The sequence below is a fragment of the Gopherus flavomarginatus genome, chromosome 21 (assembly GCF_025201925.1).
Source record: "Gopherus flavomarginatus isolate rGopFla2 chromosome 21, rGopFla2.mat.asm, whole genome shotgun sequence".
Taxonomy (NCBI): Eukaryota; Metazoa; Chordata; order Testudines; family Testudinidae; genus Gopherus; species Gopherus flavomarginatus.
Genome location: NC_066637.1, coordinates 4239831 through 4255333, shown reverse-complemented (window position 1 = coordinate 4255333; position 15503 = coordinate 4239831). Strand labels below are relative to the sequence as shown.

The window sequence follows — 15503 nt, the reverse complement described above, 5'->3', positions numbered from 1 at the left end:
ATTTTAAAAATTCCTCCTGGGAAAAAACAGACGTATGGTAACCCTACTAATACAAAAAATACATACTGTGGCACATCCCTGAAATCAAACTTTTTATAGGGAATGGCTTTTTTTTTTTTTTTTTTAAGTCATCCCTGTCAGGGCCCCGCCGAAAATGTTCGAATTGGGCCCCACACTTCCTAAAGCCGGCCCTGCCCGCAGTATGGGGAGGCACCAGTTGTGTAGGGCTGAATAGGACTTTCCTTGCAATTACTGCGCTGGACTGCTGCAGGCCAGAACTGGGGCCACAACCAGGCACCACAACTGAGAGCAAGAAGTTTGTCTCTCCTATGCCGACAATGACCTGGAGCTAGGCAGCATGGAGGAGGAAGCTACCTGATTTCAACACAGAGAGGACAGAAGATAGACCTGCAGGAGCTGGGGGAGTCATTTGGGACTATGAACAGGGAGGTGGAGGAAAACTGGGAACAGGGGTTGTGAAGGAGTCTGGGACTGGCTTGGAAAGGAGACTGAGACTAGGACCTAGTGGGGAAAGGTGACAGGGGTTGGTGGGAGGGGAGATAGTTCTGATTTGTTCTTGCAGGATTGAATGTCTCTTTTTGTTTACAGTAGTAAGTACTGTGCTCCTTTTTTGAACCTAATAATAGAAACAGATTACATGGAGATGGAGCCATGTAAGTACCTAGATAGTTAATAGAAAGCAGTTCAGAAAAGGTGGCCTGTTTAGTTATAATAGATATATGGATACTGTAGCTCTATTTTCCTTGCTCATTAGGGATGTGATCATGTGCCCCTTAAATCAATAGAGGTTCTTGACTGGGATTTAAGCAGCTTTGTAATTCAGCTGATGTTATTCTGTTTGTATATCTTCATTAGTCATGTAGACTAACAAGCTATTTCTCTAGCTTTACTTATTGTTTTGGGGCCCTGCAATGCAAATCATTATAAAAGTACATTTCTCACTTGTTGATTTCCATATTTATCATTTCATCTCAAGTGAAAAATATTCTTCCACCTTCTCTTCTTCTTCAGATCGCTGATGACTTGGGAAATGAGAAAATCTGTGCTGATGCTAATCAGACTGGAGCTGGAAATTGGCTGAAATACATCCGAGTGGCCTGTTCCTGTGATGAACAAAATCTAGCTGTATGTCCCATTAATGACCAGGTATGCTTCTGCTCAGTTGAGCCATCATAATGTTTTTTTTTGTAGCTTTAGCAGTTATCAGGTTGCTACAGTCAACTGATCACTTGAACAAATACAGGTTTGCTTTGTATTTAGGAGAAAAGCAAAACATCGCCATGTGAAAATTCAGAGGATATATTTACTAGGTTTGGTTGCGATAATAGCCCTTAAATCGGCATGCTTTTCTGAACGCCTCTGGTCTGGGAATCAAACTTGAACAAGATGAATTTAGGCTTTCTTCTGAGGTTTGTAGTGTTTCTGCAGTTAGGGCCATACGACAGGAACAGACTTTCACCTGCTATTTTTCCTCCACGCTCTTTGAGTTTTAAGCTAATATGTGGTTCACATTTTATTTTAGGTCAACTAGCTCTCCATGCCCTACATATACTTAGGCACAGAAAGATTAGATCTTTATCAGTAAATATCAGTAAACGTCAATTTCACTGCACACACACAAACCAACAAAAAAAAATTTTCATCAATAATTATTGAAATGTACAGATAGGCACAGTCAGAAAAATGCTCCTTGAGAACTGATTAGAGTCAAAATCCAGCAATTTGGACTTTTGAATTAGGCTTGTTACAAATAGACTAGTAAATGAAGTGTAAAAACATGATCTGTTTTATGTTTTGACATGTGATGTTGATGATTTGTTTTAATGGTTTATAAAGCTTTAACTTCTTGAATCTTAATGTCCACTGTCGTTAAATACTAATTTTCTGTCCACCCACGTACTTTTATACAACTCTGAAAATTTCAATTGATAAAAATCCAAACATTGATATAATTTTTTTTCTGTATCAGCTGCTTATTCTCTTGCCCTCATCCATTCCCCGCTGCCCACGTACTAACACACACTAGCCATAATATTCTGTTTCTGACATCACACTTGGTTACTGTGGAGATGATGATGGCATCACAGAGAAAGTATTATGGTTCTGCATGAGGAATATGCAGTATGAGCAGATAAACTGAAACAAAGTTCCTTTTTTAGTGCACATGCAGATATTCACACCAGTAAAATCTGAAAGAAGCAAATAACCAGATAGGCAGTTTGTCTGTCTGATAAGAGACAGACACAGAACTGCTCCTAAATGGTGAGTCTGGTTCTCCTCTGTCCTGTATCTTGCGTAGTTTTTTATATGTGTGCAAAATGGGTGTAAAAATCCACCCTTCTTTTTTGGTAACACTTTACACAGTCATAAAGACCGCACAAGGCAGTGGAGAATCAGGCCCTAAGTGTTTTCCCCCCCCCAAAAAATGTTTTGCACATTGTGTCAGCTCTTTAGGGAATTAAGGTGGTTTGAGTAACTCAGTTGCTTTATGCCACATCGCAAGCAAATAATATCCCAAAGGAATCAATTTGTAAGAGTTTTTAAGGGGGCTTGTTTGTTCCTGAAGTGACTGTCTCTGGTAGCAGATTGCTATTACACTGGGACTTGAACAGATTTTATTCAATTTAAAAGTTTGTCCATAAGGTTGCATGATGTAGGACAACATGACAATGATGGGGAAATGAGGCTGGAGTCATTTTGTTTTCAAGACATCATGTTTCCAGTTTCAATGGCTGCAGTTTTCTTTTGTTTATTTTTATCCTTCTCTGGCACCATTCAGACTTGGAGAGTGTTGGTAATAGAGCCCTCATGGGGATGTTATCTCTTCTTTGTGTGAGACTCAAGAAAATGACACACATTTTTCTTTCCACTTTTTCTGCAAATGCTGCAAGAGGAACTTAATTACAATCAGCAGATTATCTCCATGTTTTTTTGGAATCCAAGACAGAGGCTTATATACTCCAATCCAGAGTCATGATAATTTAGCAAGATTTGTAGAACACCAGCACTTTGGCTGAATCCAAGTGGCTGAGTGGGATGTCCATTCAGCAGCTCTGATCTTTTTCAGGACATTGGAATGGTGGGAATCTCCTGGCCTGCACATCTCTTTTCTAGTAGAGGAAAACTACAAAGCATTGACAGCAAGCTGAAACCTGAATTCTCTTGATTAAAAAATAAATGAATGAATGGAGATCAATGCTGGTAGTTCATTGCAGTTCGAACAGTAGAAAGTGCGTGCTGTACACTGACAGTGATGGATAGAAAGTCTGCTCCCAAGCTGTGAACTAAATTTTTGTCTGTATTTAAGTGGGGGAGGGGAGAATGGTTTCGGAGACTGTTGAGAGAGGAATAGAAACCTAATAGGCATGTTGTGGAGATGTCTGTAGCATGCTCTCCTTGGGGAGGAGATTTACAAAGAATTAATATAATTTTTATAATGATATTCCCAGAAGCTCAGTCATCTTCCCTCCTAGACAGATGACAGAGTGTTGCAAGGATTAATTAGCTAGTTTTTTGTAAAGCGCTGGGAAGATTAAAAAATTGAAATGGGTACACAAGGAACAATTAGATCTGGGGATTTATAAGACTTCAGATTGAGTAAAGTTCAGGATCAGGGTGTTGATTCAGGCCCATCTCAATGAGAAGTTCAGTACTAATATTATTACTACTAGCATTGTCAATAGGCATTTGGAGGCATAAAAGGATGAACATGATGGAGAATATATTTCTAACATGCATGTTACTAAGGGAGACATTACAAGAATCTCTTTAGTAGAAATGGAAGCCAAAATATTTCTCTGAGTCTGACATAGAGATGGACACGCCTGTTCATATAAAATGAGAATTGACCTGAACTTTTCACACAACGCTTGACCCAGTCCAAATCCAAACTTGATGAAATTTGAAATATTTCCATAAACTTTTTCTCATTCATATTATAACAGGCTCCTACAGAGCTTGACTTTGGAGATGAGTGGAAATGGGAAAGCCAAAATACTTCAATATTTGTAGCCTGATTCCTAGACCAACATGATCTGGATGAGCTTTTGGATAAAAGCATCTGAACTTCGGTTGCATATATAAAATGAACTCCTGATTGCTGTGATGCCCATCCGCTATTCATCACGGACCCTCTTGAAACAAGGATCCTTATAACCAAGAGCCTTACATTTATCATCGACTCCACACCTCACATCAAAAGCTGCTTTATCGTCTATGCATTTTATAGCACATGGAGCTGAATTCCATATCTCAGTTTCAGAGAGTGACAGGATAAATATCATAGGAGCCATTATGTTTCCCCTTACCTATAACCTAGACCTTTACAGTCCTTCGTTCTGTGTAGATTATACAGGTCTCCAGGCAGGCTACAAATGGCCTGATTTCCTTTTAGTGCATCCCACAGATTATCTGAGCTCAGCCTATTACACTAAGTCATATCTTTGGGACTCCCAATAGATTCAGCAGCTCCAGTGCAATTGGATACACAGTCTAATACCTTCTGGCACTGCCTTATACCTTACTAGCCCCGTCTCCAGTTAGTCGTATTCATTCCCTGCCTTAAGAAATGTAGTTGCGCCCAACAGTCTGTTCAAGCAACTCTACTTCTGTAACACCTGCTGTTGCCAAAAAGGCCCTTTACCAGGAATTTGAAAAAGCCATTTGCAATTTTTGAATTAACCAGTGTAATAAATACAAACAACCATGGGGAATCATTGGAGTGGGACGAGGACCTTCCAAGTTCGGGCTCCTTGTAAAGATATTTTAGACTAAATAAAAGAAAGTAGAAATATGCCAATTTGATGTTAACGTACATTTTTTTTTCTGTTTGAAATATTAACCTTTAGACTACTGGCCTTTTCTAAGCATGCCAGGTTAATGGTTTGATTGAGAGCAACATGTATATATTTTGCCAACAGCTAGAGGGCTAAATGATTATTGGTATCGCATTTGATTTTAAGACCAATTAATTGCATTTCTTTTCCTTCATCTGGAGCTTCTTGGTTGTGCACAGTTTCAATTTATGTAGCAGTCTGATTAGAAAGAACTTCTGTATTGCACTCACACCAGACCTGGTTTCTCTACCTTCTGTTACATTCTTGCCATTTCCTGTGTACTTGCTTTATTATAAATTCACTAAAACATACATCAAAAAAGATAGCAAAATGGTTATTCAAGAAGAGGGAAATAAAAAGGCCCCAGAATGTAACTAGATGGTAGGCATTTCAAAGTGTTTTCTTCCTCCAGCCTCTTTCCTGAAGCAATGAAGACTTTTAGGTCAAGCCAGCTGGTAGGAATAAAAAGATCCAGTGTACAAAGTGCAGCAGACAATGGTGATTGATAACCAGAAGGCTCAGACACTTATGTGAAAAAATCATAGGCATAACAACATCGAGGTCAGGATGTACTTTTTTCTCAAGCAGCTCATTATGACATCTGTGGGCAGCAATAGGCCTTACAATATTTGGGATAATCAGCAGCTCATTGAAATCCTTGTAGGCTTTATTATCATTATTATTATCAATTTTAACATTTACATGGGGGAAATACCAGTAAGCATGTCCATGCTGGATTAATATTATTACTTTCCCCCCTTCCCTTCTCCACACCACCTTAAAAACAAAATGCAAACACAATTTTCTTTTCTTGGAAAAATTTAAACTATTGCCATTATCTACATGTGACTCTGTTTTGCACAATTGCGAGTTGATAGTCTGGCCTGAAGAGTTTCAATGCATACAGATAGGTCTAGGATTTGCACCTTGAGTTGTTTTAATGTTAGGGGGGAAAAAACAGGTATATGAAATGAAGAAGTAACACACAAGAAAAAAAATCACAAACCTACCTCTCAGGGCTGAAGTATCAATCTCAGTTAATGTGAAAGTATCTACAGTATAAGCCAATTCCTGCTCCCACTGAATTGAAGAGGGGTAGGATCAAATCATGGCAACAAGGCAAAGTCGTCTTTTGGCTGAGAAGAACATTTTATATTTTGAACTTTAGCCAATTTAAGGTTACTAGTCACTGTACACTCACTAGACAACAAAATCCAGGTTTAGGAATTTCTAATCCTACCCATCAGAACCATTAGGGTAATAAGGAGCAAAATAATGAAGAGACCCTCTAGACTTCCAAGTACATTTTAAATTATATTGTGGCTAGTTAAAGCCTCTATACTTAGAACCTCATTTATACTGATGGGGAAAATCATATTTCACTCTTCACTCTGCCTTTTTTTGCTAACACTTATTAGAATTGAGTGTAAATAAAATAGTAATTAACATTCAGATAAGGTTTGATCTTGCAATACTTATGCCCACGGGGAATTCTATGCATGTGAGCAGCATTGCTCATATGCATATATATTTGTAGGGTTGGAGCCATAGTGGTTTGCTGGCATTAATCCTCCCCGTTATCAGGTGTTATACATTTATCAGATTATCAGAGCTGAGGTCACACTTCTTTCTTATGCACTATAAACCGTGAATAATCCTCTGGGGTGTGATTCTGCAAGGTCCTGAGCACCATCAGTATCCATCTCATGAGAGTTTACGTGGCTCAGAACTTAATAGGCTCAAGCCCTAAACCATCAAGCAGAATGTGACTTTTCGAAGAGAATGAACATTTTCAATTTCTGCCCAACAAACAAGTAAATGTTAATTCCTTGTGTACAGCATGGTGCACATCCTGTCTATAGACTGGAACTCAGGCTCGATGGAGAAAGGTTTGACCACACCCATTCAGTAGGCATGCAAAGATTAATCTTTTTTATTTAAACATGTAAAGGAAACAAAAGCTCTGTAATAAAAGATTACCCACAAAATAACTAAACATCATGGCGCTGATGAAAGCCAGGGCAAGCTTTTAATCAAAACCATTTGCTATCCAGACAAAAATAAGACATGTTTAGATTGGGACATGGTCCTTTTCACTCTTATTTGTGCATACATCGGACTGAGGTCTGATCTTCTCGACACTCATGTGAAGCAGGAACAGCTCCAATAATGCAGTAGAATTATTCTGGATTTACAGACTTGTGATTAAGAGCAACATGTGGATTGCTGAACATTTTCTTCACTTCTTCTAAAGTAAATTGTTACTCTTCTTCAAAGACACTAGTTGTAACATTTTATCCTCCAGTTCCATTTTTAAACCAATTATCCAAATATAAATTTTAGCATGATGTTTTTGAAGCTAATTCTTACAGGGCCAATATACACCCAAGCAAAAGCAAAATACACCATCCCAATATGGGCAAAGTCCTGAAGTACTTACCCAATACTGATAGGCAAAAACACACTGGAGTGGTGTAGTTTACATACATCTGACTGCATCTTTAGATCAACAGCGCTTAGAAATACTTTTAGTGTTGGTCACATAATTTCTAATATAACTAACTACTTGCAAGAAAGAGAAAAACTACAGCAGTAATTCTCTGTTTAAATTGTCTCAAACTGTGTACATCACTTCTGTTTCACGCTGATGCAATTAGTGGGTGCGCTTTTTGATCTTTGGCTGAACACTGCAGCTGTTTTCTCAGTTCTGTGATGTGTGCCTTTCTTAAAAGTAGAAAAATGCCACCACGCTGAAGCTTAAATAAATAGCAGCCATCACTCATGCAACAGGTAAACAATGCTGTTTCTAATGAAAGATACTTGAATAATGAGGTAGTACTCAGATGTACTTTGTTCACTCCACATGTTTCATCTTTGTCTATTGCATGGATATTGAAAACAGTTAGACAATTACCACATTGTTTTTAAATGTCTGTCTGTTTCACGAACACTCTTTTCATAGAAAAGATGTACAGTCTTTGACTTCACTGTGATGTAGTGTTAATAAGATGAGACTTAGAATTCTGTGTAATCAGTAATTGTATTAAGTGGTTTTTAATATGCTGCAAAATGTTGTATGCTACTCAGCGCTAAGTTCCTCCTAGATATCCCCAACACTAGGCTATCATCCTTAGAAATAGCTCAAGAAACACAGTTTTTAAGAGGAAAAAATAAAAAGACCTCATAAAAATGCCTGGTCTAAAAGCCCATTGAAGTCAAGGGGAGTCTTTCCTTTGGGCTGTGGTTCGGGCCCCATAGAACATAGATTTGTCTCTTTTTATTAATAATCCATATCTAGCCAGTGAAAAATCCTTGGGAAAATCAAGAACTGCAAACAGGAGTGTAACGTTTTCAAGTCTCTGGGAGAGCATTGCACTAAAACTATATTTTGTATCTTCTTCTCGGGCTAAATATCATTAACTGGCCATTAATATTTGTTTGGTGTTTAAAATTTTAATGGTGACATCTTCTGATGTAAGAAAAATGAAAAAAAATTAATAGGACTTTGATGAAAATAGAAAATATCAATTATTTCAAAAATATGATCTTTTTATGTACTATTTAATCTGTGTTTCAGTTCATAGCAAACAAAAGGGAAAGGATTTTAAACACAGCAGTAGTTTTAATTAATTCAGAATTTCAGTAGCACAATGGAAAGATGAAGTTAATTATTAGAGTGAAGAATATGATAAAATGAATGTAACTCCTGCAGATTCTAACCTTTTTCAGAGTAATTAATCTGTCTTGTATTTTTATGTTTCTTGATTGTTACTGTTTACCTCAGCTGCTTTTTGGTTTTGAAAACATATGAAAGGGGGCAAACATAATGCTAATGATATATTGAAATAGATTTAATGGGAGCCATTGATTATTACAGTTTTGAAGATATGGGGTGAAATCCTGGTCCCAATGAAAGAAATGTGTGTGTAAGTATTGACTTCACTGTGGCCCGGATTTCACTCATGATTTTAGAACATTTGCTGTTTATGTCTATGTACAAAACGGAGCATCTGTGGACTAGATATTCCTGAAGATTTTGCTTTTTTTGTCAGTATTGGGTTGGTTTTGGATTATTGGCTCAGAGAGGTATACTCATTAGTAGGTATCTTGAATTTCAGAATTTTTCTTGGTTCACTGACATAGATGTAAGTGGCACTAAATTATCAATTTTGTACCTACTGGGACTAACGCAAGGTCTTTCCTCTGACAATTCGTACTCTGGCAAAACTCCCATTGAGCTCATTGGGAGTCTTGCCTGAATAATGACTGATCTGAAAACTGAGCAAGATGTTCAGTATTTGGCTCATCGTGTCTGTTGCATGAGACAGCAAAGAAATAAGCATGATGTGAAAATGAAGAAAAGCCTTTTCTGAAAAAAGTAACACTCCGTATCAACTGTAGTTTTTCTTTGGAGTCTACCCAGAATGCAAATATTTGTGGTTTGTATCTAATGATTAAGCATAGTCTCCCAGGGATATGTTCACATCTCAACATTATATATTTTTAAAAAATAAGAATGTGTTTCACAGCTATAGAGCCTTTAGTTCGAGGATCTCGGCGCACTTTACAGCGAGAGGCCCTGATCCTGCAAGTAGCTCTGCATAGGCTGACCCCTTGAGCCCATACACCGTCCCATTGACTGGGAGGATCAGAGCAATTGTAGATCTGGGAAGCAGTTAGTTTCAATCCAAGCAGTGAAATTTTGTTAAGAAGTTTGCAATGATTCAAAACAAGCTAAATCTAAAATGCAAGAATGGGATACAAGTCAATTTCAGACAGATTTTATTTTTCCCCTTTGCTATTTGATATCATGTCCATGTTATTGATAAAAATTCCAAGTTAAACAACAGAACTGAAAACAGCTTTGTGTTAGAACTCATTGCTCTGCTGTGAACGTGATATTAACGCTTGAATTAATCTCTGGCTGAAGTTATAGGACTTTTTTAAAATAAAGGAGCACAAATAGAGACAATTGGGGAAATCAAATAAATGGTCTTAAATGTATTTAGCAATAATGGAAATTGTTTTTGCTTTTTTCCTGCCCCTGATTTATTCTGTATTAGTTGATCTCCGTAATCGGGATTTGTCTTGCAATTCAAATAAGGTTTTTTTTTAATCTCAGGCCTTTTAATGAAGAAAGAGCTGTGAAAATAAAATCCTCTGCCTGTTTGAAACACAGACTGCTGGCTGTATAACCCAAACTTCCTTTTCCTTTGATTTGCAGCAATGTTGTAGTCTCTATTACATGCATAATGTAGGGAGGGTCTCCAGAGAGAACAGTCCTCACTGATAAGATTAGGGGGAGTGTCTCAGACTTGAGTTTAGATAATCGAGAAAGGATCACTAAAGAAATCCCGCTGTAAGAGAGATGCACAGAATGATGATGCAGTAGCCAGGATGGTCCTTTAGTGCATGAGCTGTCACAAGGCCTGAAATACCAGCTGCCTCTCTTTAAAGTATAGAGGATGGCTTTTGTCACCAGCTCCACTGATACTGGGGTACCTTATTGGAAAGCTTTAAACTTAACTCAAGTCTCTGAATTGACGCACCTTACTCAGAGAAAACAGGTTAGACGTTTAATTTCTTATTTCTTCTTTAACTTCTTGCCTATATTGGACTCTTTTTCTTTTCATTTTATTGTTGGCACTTTTGTTTTCATTCAGTTCCTTGTTTTCATATGCTTAGTGTCTTGAAACTGATCATAATGTTTAAGGTAATCATGTCAAACAGTATTTAGGTCTTTTATTTTCAAGTTTGGTTTATGGTAGATGTTGCCTGCATATTTGGTCTGCATAGTCCTAAATTGGTAGGAGGAGGTTTGGACGAGATGGCCTTTAAACAACTGTTAAATGAAAAGTAGTGAGAGTTGCAATGCAAGGCAGAGGTGAAGAGAGAGTGCCTGTAGCTTTTGGTATTTATTTACAAGCTATTATTTTAGTTGGTAAAGATTGCCCCCTAATGGAACAACTTGGAAGGCATAATAATGACCCCCCCCACCCCACCCCCCCCACACACACACTAAACTACTAGGTGTGTTGTTTGAAGAAAATTAGTACTGTTAAAGTCACTAAAAATAAGAAAAGTAATTGTCTTCTCTTTCTCACTTGTGTTTAGACCAGCCAGATATATTTTTCAACAAAGACATATGTAATGTTAATTGAATAATCAAAATGTATTGAATCGAAGCTATATCCCTGAATGCTACTTATTACGGCAGATAATGTGTGAGGATATCTTACTGAATAGTAATGATTAGGGCTAACAAGTGACTAAAAAACTTAATCATGATTAGTCGCACCGTTAAATAATAATAGAGTACCATTTATTTAAATATTTTGGGATGTTTTTTACATTTTCAAATATATTGATTTCAACTACAACACAGAATACAAAGGGTATTCTGCTCACTTTATATTTTTATTTCAAATATTCGCACTGTAAAAAACAAAAGAAATAGTATTTTTCAATTCACCTAATACAAGTATTATCATGCAATCTCTTCATCATGAAAGTTGAACTTACAAATGTAGAATTATCTACAAAAAATAACTGCATTCAAAAATAAAACAATGTAACACTTTCGAGCCTACAAGTCCACTCAGTCCTACTTCAGCCACACTATTGCTTTTATCATTTTTTACAGTGAAAATATTTATAATAAAAATAATATAAAGTGAGCACTGTACACTTTGTACTCTGTGTTGTAATAGAAATCAATGTATTTGAAAATGTAGGGAAACACCCAAAATATTTAATAAATTTCAATTGGTATTCTATTGTTTAACAGTGTGATTAATCACGATTAATTTCTTTAATAGCAATTTTTTTAAATTAATCACATGAGTTAACTGAAATTAATCAACAGCCTTAGTACCGATAAACTAAAAGTTATGTATTTAGTACATTTTTACAGTTTGTTCTCTTTCTTTAACAGGATAAAAAATATGAATCATAGTGTAAGTTGATATGTGATGCTGACACATTGGGCCAATTCTTTCCTCAGACAAAACTTTTTTTGCTTCAGAAGAACCAGGTCCTGAATGTGTAATGTAAGATGGTTATATTTCAATTCAGTTCTTAGATTGCATCAAAGTAAAATAACAAGCAAACAGAAAAGAGGAACAACAGACAAGAGATAAGCAAGATATTATTTCCCCCTAAATGTAATTACTCCCAGGATCACACCCCTGCATAAACTCCTAAACTATATATGTTGTTAATAAATAATCTAGTACTTGAGATAGTTGACTGGCATATGGTAAACAACCATGTCTGTTTCAGAGGGGTAGCTGTGTTAGCCTGTATCAGTGAAACCAATGGGGAGTCCTTGTGGCACCTGAGAGATTAACAAATTTATTTGGGCATAAGCCTTCATGGGCTAGAACTCACTTCATCAGATGCTTGGAAATGGGCCACATCCACCCTAACTGAATTGACCTCATTAGCACTGTGCCTCCCCCCCCAACACACACACACACACTTGGTAAGGCAACTCCCATCTTTTCATGTGCTGTATATTTATACCTGCCTACTGTATTTTCCACTCCATGCATCTGATGAAGTGGGTTATATCCCATGAAAGCTTATGCCTAAATAAATTTATTAGTCTCGAAGGTTTCACAAGGATGCCTCGTTGGTTTTACAACATATTTTGTGTTCATCTGTAATATGAAATATTAATTAATTTATGTACCTGAGATTTTTTGATCTCACTAAGGATTCATTATGGAGAAAAAAATCAGATGAGTAACCATATTCAGTTTTACCCCAGTGAACTCAGTGAGACTCCTTATGGGAGTAAAAATAGTAATTTATGTAAATTTTGGCATGATCAGATCTTGAAACAATGAAGGCCTGACTCACATGAGGTACTGAGTTCTCACTGAATACAGCTAGGGTTGCAGATACTCAGAACTTCTGGGAATTTGGCCGTTCTTGTGTATCGCAGTGTCTGTATGGAGAAATGAAAGAGACTTTGTGAATAAATATTCATCCTAGGGATATTGATCAGTACTCACCATTAGACTTATAGGAATTCTGTATGTTCGTTTCCTACTGAAACGGTGGATTGGCAGAGATTGAGTTATTGTTACTAAATCAGTGAACTATGAAAGTGCTGAATAAAATCTAGCTTATACTCAGGAAAGGAAATTGCATGGGAGGTGGGGGAAGGAAGACTTATCATTGATTAACTTGAAAAAAGAAAATTCTTATGAGCCTCTAATGTAAAACATCATGGTATTTATTCACCCTCACTGAAAGGATTGCCCAATGCTAACAAAACCTTGTAATTGACTTTTAAGGTTAATAGCTAATATCCATTGAATTCTCAGGGTATTGCTATTAGAATAGGGCAAAGTCCAGCAAACTCTTTGGAAAATTGGAAATCTTCTTGGCCACACATCCAAAGTTCAGGGCTTCTTGAACCTTTTCTCCTGGCGTATTCCCCTTCTGCTTTGCCAGCAACACCAGCTCAACCCCCACCATTAGGTTCCTTCTAACACTCCCCTTCCTGTGCTTTATTCTTTGCTGTGGCTTTTGTTAGGTGACCCTCAAACTTTGATTATTGGGGCTCCACCCTCCCTCTGTCAACTTGCTCCTAAAAATTCTTCCTGTGTTGCCCACAAGAAGTGTGTGTGTGTGTGTGTGTGTGTGTGTGTGTGTGTGTGTGTGTGTGTGTGTGTGTGTGTGTAAAATACAATTAATAAATAAATGTAAAGGAAACTCAGGCGCGCATACCAAAAGTAACGATGTGATCTCATTACTGTAACCTTCGCCCTTCCTCACCTCATTGTTTGTTACTCTCAGTTATTGTGTGAAACTGACGGGAATCTGCATGGGTGCAGGTGTCTGCCCAGATGTAATGATTTGCAGAAGGAGGGCCATAGACTGTCAGCTAATTGGGATCCTGCTTTTCTTATTCATCCTGTAAAGGCTCTAACGCGCTTTTGGATAGTGCATAATAAATAATAGTGCACACGACATTGTGTATGTAATAAAAAGTACCTGCCATGTGTTGATGCACACGTATTGCTTGCAGCATTATCGTCTTTTGTCTCTTGGATTCAATGAATGTTCATCTTGTATAAATAAAACAACTGCTATTCCTCTCGAATAAAAGTATCCCTAGGGTTCTGTTCAGGTTTATGCCTTACACACAAGTGGTCAAAGCTCACGCCAGTGCAGGAGATCTCTATAAGTTCTTTGAGACCATTTGAGCCCTGCGCTATGCAGTTTAAGTGGAGGCTTAAGTGGTGCATAGGACTGTTTGTGAGCTGTGCCCTTGAGTGGATGCCATCTGTGTTCCCCTGATGGTGCTTCAGTGCAGCAAAACCGATCTCTAAGAGGTGCAGTATTGTACTCACCAAATTCCAAAATATTTGGCTCTGGGGTATTGAGTTTGGCTGACAATATTTTGAATAGGGACAGAATGGCATCAGGGATTTGTGAAGAGATACTGTGAAGGACCAAATACTCAGTGTAAATTGGTGTAGCTCCATTGACGTCCGTGGAGCTATGCTAATTTAGATCAGCTGAAGAATTGAACCTCTGAGCACCAGCCTGATTCTGACTTTGACAGGCAGGGACCAAAACTAGTTCTCTGTCAATGTTATTTCCCATTTACAATAACAAATATCAGTTCAGTAACCTTGGGGTGGGAGGGGGAGGGGGAGGAAGTTTTTTGTGTAATCTGGATAAGAGAGGCTCTTACTGTAAATACTACTTTATCATTCAAACCGCATGAAACTCTGACACACGTAGAGTATAAATAAAGGCAGAGAAAGAGCTCTCAGTAGCAATTATCAAACAAATTGAGTGACAGCCTCCCCTCTTAGCCAGAATCATTTGAGTTATTGCATAAAATTATAAAATGTTGCTTTGCATATTTAACGTGTCTGTCTCCTTTTTGTTTTCCTGTCCCCAGATCTATTATAAAGTTATTAAAGAAATTGAGCCAGGAGAAGAACTGCTGGTGTATATGAAGGAAGGTGCCTATTCTCTTGGGAACATACCACCTAGTCTGGAAGGTGAGGCTCTTATTACTGGATACCCCCAGTTGTGAGGTGCACACAGGTGCTAACAAAAGCACATCCTGTAAGAAATGAAGCCTGCACTGTTGCCTGTTCTCTTATGTAACTGCAGCCTGTTCTGAGGTTTTATAGTGATACCTTTTCTCACTGGCTAGGTTGGTTGTCTTAGTCAATGAAGTCTGAGCAAAACCCTTTTTAACTTAAAACCAGGCCTAGCTACACTAATATATAATGTTAAGGAATTTTGTGCTTTTGAATACTATGGGGGCATCTCATTAATTCCCAGGATGATCGTGCTGGTTGGTTTGCAGTAAAACTGAGCCAAACCATTATGAGACTTGCAAACCACGCTGCGTCTTTAGCTCACATGGCAAATGTGACCAAGGCAAAATTGGAACAGCCATTGTGCTGTAATAATATCGTAGAATCATAGAATCTCAGGATTGGAAGGGACCTTAGCAGGTCATCTAGTCCAACCTCCTGCTCAAAGCAGGACCAATCCCCAGCTATGGATGGCTCCACAACATCAACTGACATTCAGCTGAACAGTTAGAGTGACAACATGAATTGATCACAAATAAAGTTAACATCTTCATTGCTATGTTGCCCAGCAATG

At 37.7% G+C, this 15503-nt stretch overlaps 1 protein-coding gene across 4 annotated transcripts in view; it reads left to right on the top strand.

Moving 5' to 3' along the window:
• The window catches only part of PRDM16 (PR/SET domain 16), a 427236-nt gene that overhangs the window by 361694 nt on the left and 50039 nt on the right, over window positions 1-15503 (top strand). For 3 of the 4 annotated variants that reach the window (XM_050931682.1, XM_050931681.1, XM_050931684.1), the window contains exons 4-5: window positions 1033-1167; window positions 14782-14884. In XM_050931682.1, the coding sequence (XP_050787639.1) occupies window positions 1033-1167; window positions 14782-14884 (238 nt within the window). Of the gene's footprint in view, window positions 1-1032; window positions 1168-10400; window positions 10424-14781; window positions 14885-15503 lie in introns of those variants that run through there. The other variant, XM_050931683.1, reaches the window with a different exon arrangement.